Genomic DNA, 3,638 nt, shown 5'->3' with positions numbered 1-3,638 from the left:
ATTTACAATCTGTCCTCATATTATATTTCCAATCTTTTACTCTACATAGCTTCTACATTCCAACAAAAATTAGCTTTTTTTTTTTTTTTTGATATGGAGTCTTGCTCTGTTGCCCAGGCTGCCATGCAGTAGTATGATCATGGCTTACTGCAACCTCTGCCTCCCAGTTTCAAGCAACTCTTCTGCCTCAGCCTACCGAGCAGCTGGGATTACAGGTGCCTGCCACCATGCCCCACTAATTTTTATATTTTTAGTAGAGACGGGGTTTCACCATGTTGGTCAGGCTGGCCTCGAACTCCTAACCTCAGGTGATCGCCCACCTCAGCCTCCCAAAGTGCTGGGATTACAGGCGTGAGTCACCACTCCCAGCCTTTTTGTTTGTTTGTTTTTGTTTTGAAATGGAGTTTCACTCCTGTTACCCAGGCTGGAGTGCAGTGGTGTGATCTTGGCTGACTGCAATCTCTGTCTCCCAGGTTCAAGCATTCTCCTGCTTCAGCTTCCTGAGTAGCTGGGATTACAGGCGTGCGCCACATTGCCTGGCTAATTTTTATATATTAGTAGAGAAGGGGTTTCACCATGTTGGCCAGGCTGGTCTCAAACTCCTGACCTCAAGTAATCTACCTGCCTCGGCCTCCCAATGTTCTGGGATTATAGACGTTGAGTCACTACACCTGGCCTTAAATTCAATTTTTTTTTTTTTTTTTTAATTTTTCAGACGGAGTCTCGCTCTGTTGCCCAGCCTGGAGTGCAGTGGGATGATCTCGACTCCGTGCAACCTCCGCCTCCTGGGTTCAAGCGATTCTCCTTCCTCAGCCTCCGAAGTAGCCAGGATTACAGGCATGCGCCACCACACCCAGCTAATTTTTGTATTTTTAGTAGAATCGGGGCTTCACCATGTTGGCCAGGCTGGTCTCAAATTCCTAACCTCAATTGATCCACCTGCCTCGGCCTCCCAAAGTGCTAGGATTACAGGTGTGAGCCACTGCACGCCACCTAAACTCAAATCTTAAGTAGAATATTCAATCCTTTCCCGTCTTATTTTATACTCTTATGATTTCCCTTTATTTTTGTTACTTTTTGTTTTTTGAGACAGTCTTACTCTGTTGCCCAGGCAGGAGGGCAGTGATATTATCATGCTTACTGCAGCCTCTACTTCCTAGGCTTAGGTGATTGTCCCACCTCAGCCTCCCAAAATGTTGGCATGATTTCCCTTTGAACGGTTTTATTTAGAATGTGTCCCTCCATGTAATTTTTTTTCAAAAACTTTTAAACTTGAAATTTAGTCAAAGTACTAAGAAAAGTTTTACAGCCAATTTCAATAAATTATTGTATCACATTAATAAGAAATGCTATAGAATTTGTTATGGGAAGAACTAGCATGTATGCATTATCTCCAGTGGAATTTATAATTCTACAACTTTTATTTATTCAGGCCAATTCCAGCAGTTTAAAAGGTTTTCTTTCAGCTGTGAGACTGGCTCATAGAGGCTGTAAGGTTGATATACCAGTTTCAACGCTCACACCAGTGAAGACTTCAGAATTTGAAAACTTTAAAACTAAAATGGTTATCACATCCAAAAAAGACTATCCTCTGAGTAAGAACTTTCCATATTCCTTGGAACATCTTCAGACTTCTTACTGTGGGCTTGTCCGAGTTGATATGCGTATGCTTTGCTTAAAAAACCTTAGGAAATTAGACTTGAGTCACAACCATATAAAAAAGCTTCCAGCTACAATTGGAGACCTCATACACCTTCAAGAACTTAACCTGAATGACAATCACTTGGAGTCATTTAGTGTAGCTTTGTGTCAGTCTACACTCCAGAAGTCACTTCGGACTTTGGACCTCAGCAAGAACAAAATTAAGGCACTCCCTGTGCAGTTTTGCCAGCTCCAGGAACTTACGAATTTAAAACTTGACGATAATGAATTGATTCAATTTCCTTGCAAGATAGGACAACTAATAAACCTTCGCTTTTTGTCAGCAGCTCGAAATAAGCTTCCATTTTTGCCTAGTGAATTTAGAAATTTATCCCTTGAATACTTGGATCTTTTTGGAAACACTTTTGAACAACCAAAAGTCCTTCCAGTAACAAAGCTGCAAGCACCGTTAACTTTATTGGAATCTTCTGCACGAACCATATTATATAATAGGTAAGATTTTAATAGTCATGTAATGTGGTGTCTTTGATAGCATTCTAATCTCATCAAACTCAGAGTAATAAAGTCTAACATTGCTTACAATACTATGCACAGTCTAACCCTTTGCTATAATAGTCTTCTTGCTGTTCCTTACCTCTACTTAGAATGATTTTTCTTCAGGAAGTCTCATAGCTCACTCCCTCACTTCATTCGGTTCTCTGCCCAAGTGTCATCCCAGAAAGGTCTTACCTGTCTATTGTATCTAAATTTTATTTCTTACCTCCTTACATTGCTTGATTTTTTTTGTCACAGGACTCATTGCCTATTATATATTTTTAAACATTTTTTTTTTTTTTTTTTTTTTTTTTTTTAGTGAGACAGGGTCTCACTCTGTCACCTAGGCTGGAGTGCAGTGACACCATCACAGCTCACTGTAGCCTCGACCTTCCAGGCTCAGGTGATCCTTCCTTCTCAGCCTCCCAAGTAACTGGGACTATAGGGGCACAACACCATGCCCGGCTAATTTTTTTGTGTTGGTAGAGACAGGGTTTCAGCTTGTTGCACAGGCTGGTCTCAAACTTCTGGGCTCAAGCAATCTGCCCACGGTGGCCTCCCAAAGTGGTGACATTACAGGCATGATCCACCACATCTGGCCCAACTGTGCATTATTCTTAACTCCAAGCAAAGTGCTTTGCAACATTAAAAGTTTAATAACTAAGGAGTTTGGATTGAATGGAATCATTTTGTCCATTTGATCCTCCTTGTGATTTTTCATTTTTTTCTTGACTTGCAGCTTATTCTTTCACTAATTCCTCCTTTCTATCTAAAAACAAGCTGAGATCTTACTGATTTTAAAAAACAAAACAAATTTCTAGAAAGACAAGGCTGAATTCATTGTCTCCACTTTTTATCTTTTGACCTTTACTTTTACTGGTTTACTGAAAACACTGCCTCAGAGATCAATGATCTTTTCACTTGTCTATCACAGTATCATTTATCATTATTTTTGCACTCTGTAGAATTTGACAATGATAATTACCCTTTTCTTAATAAAACTCTTTTCTTGGTATCTATGATAGGGCACTATGGGTTACCTTCAGTTTTCTTAGTCACTTCTTTGTCTCCTACTTCCAGCAATGTTTTTTTCTATACCCAGAATAAAGGCTTTATTTCAGTCCTCTGCTGTTTTCTGTCATACCTGCCTTCCGTTTGATAGCTCAGCTTTTATATGGGTGACTCCCAAGTCTGTGAGCCAGTATGCTTTATAGTACCTAGTTGACCCAGGTCTTCTCCAGACTTTTCCCTACCCTGGTTCATTGTGTACAGTGCTACCAAAATAGTATTTAGCTCTTGTCATGTAACTTTCTTGTTTAAAATCCTTCCACTTTATGCTGGCATCTGAGCTCATTTACAATCTGTCCTCATATTATATTTCCAATCTTTTACTCTACATAGCTTCTACATTCCAACAAAAATTAGCTTTTTTTTTTTTTTTT

General features: G+C 39.7%; 1 protein-coding gene across 4 annotated transcripts in view; it reads left to right on the top strand.

Annotated features, from left to right (window-relative positions):
- LRR1 (leucine rich repeat protein 1) overlaps positions 1-3,638 on the top strand; it is a 20,083-nt gene that overhangs the window by 5,722 nt on the left and 10,723 nt on the right. For 2 of the 4 annotated variants that reach the window (XM_011947057.1, XM_011947058.1), the window contains exon 3: positions 1,433-2,154. The exons of the other annotated variants lie outside the window; for them this stretch is intronic. In XM_011947057.1, the coding sequence (XP_011802447.1) occupies positions 1,433-2,154 (722 nt within the window). The remainder of the gene's footprint in view (positions 1-1,432; positions 2,155-3,638) is intronic. 4 annotated transcript variants of the gene reach the window in all.

The sequence above is a fragment of the Colobus angolensis genome, unplaced genomic scaffold (genome assembly GCF_000951035.1).
Source record: "Colobus angolensis palliatus isolate OR3802 unplaced genomic scaffold, Cang.pa_1.0 Scaffold258, whole genome shotgun sequence".
Classification (NCBI taxonomy): Eukaryota; Metazoa; Chordata; class Mammalia; order Primates; family Cercopithecidae; genus Colobus; species Colobus angolensis.
The sequence above is the reverse complement of the archived record's forward strand: the minus strand, read 5'-3'. Positions and strand labels throughout refer to the sequence as shown.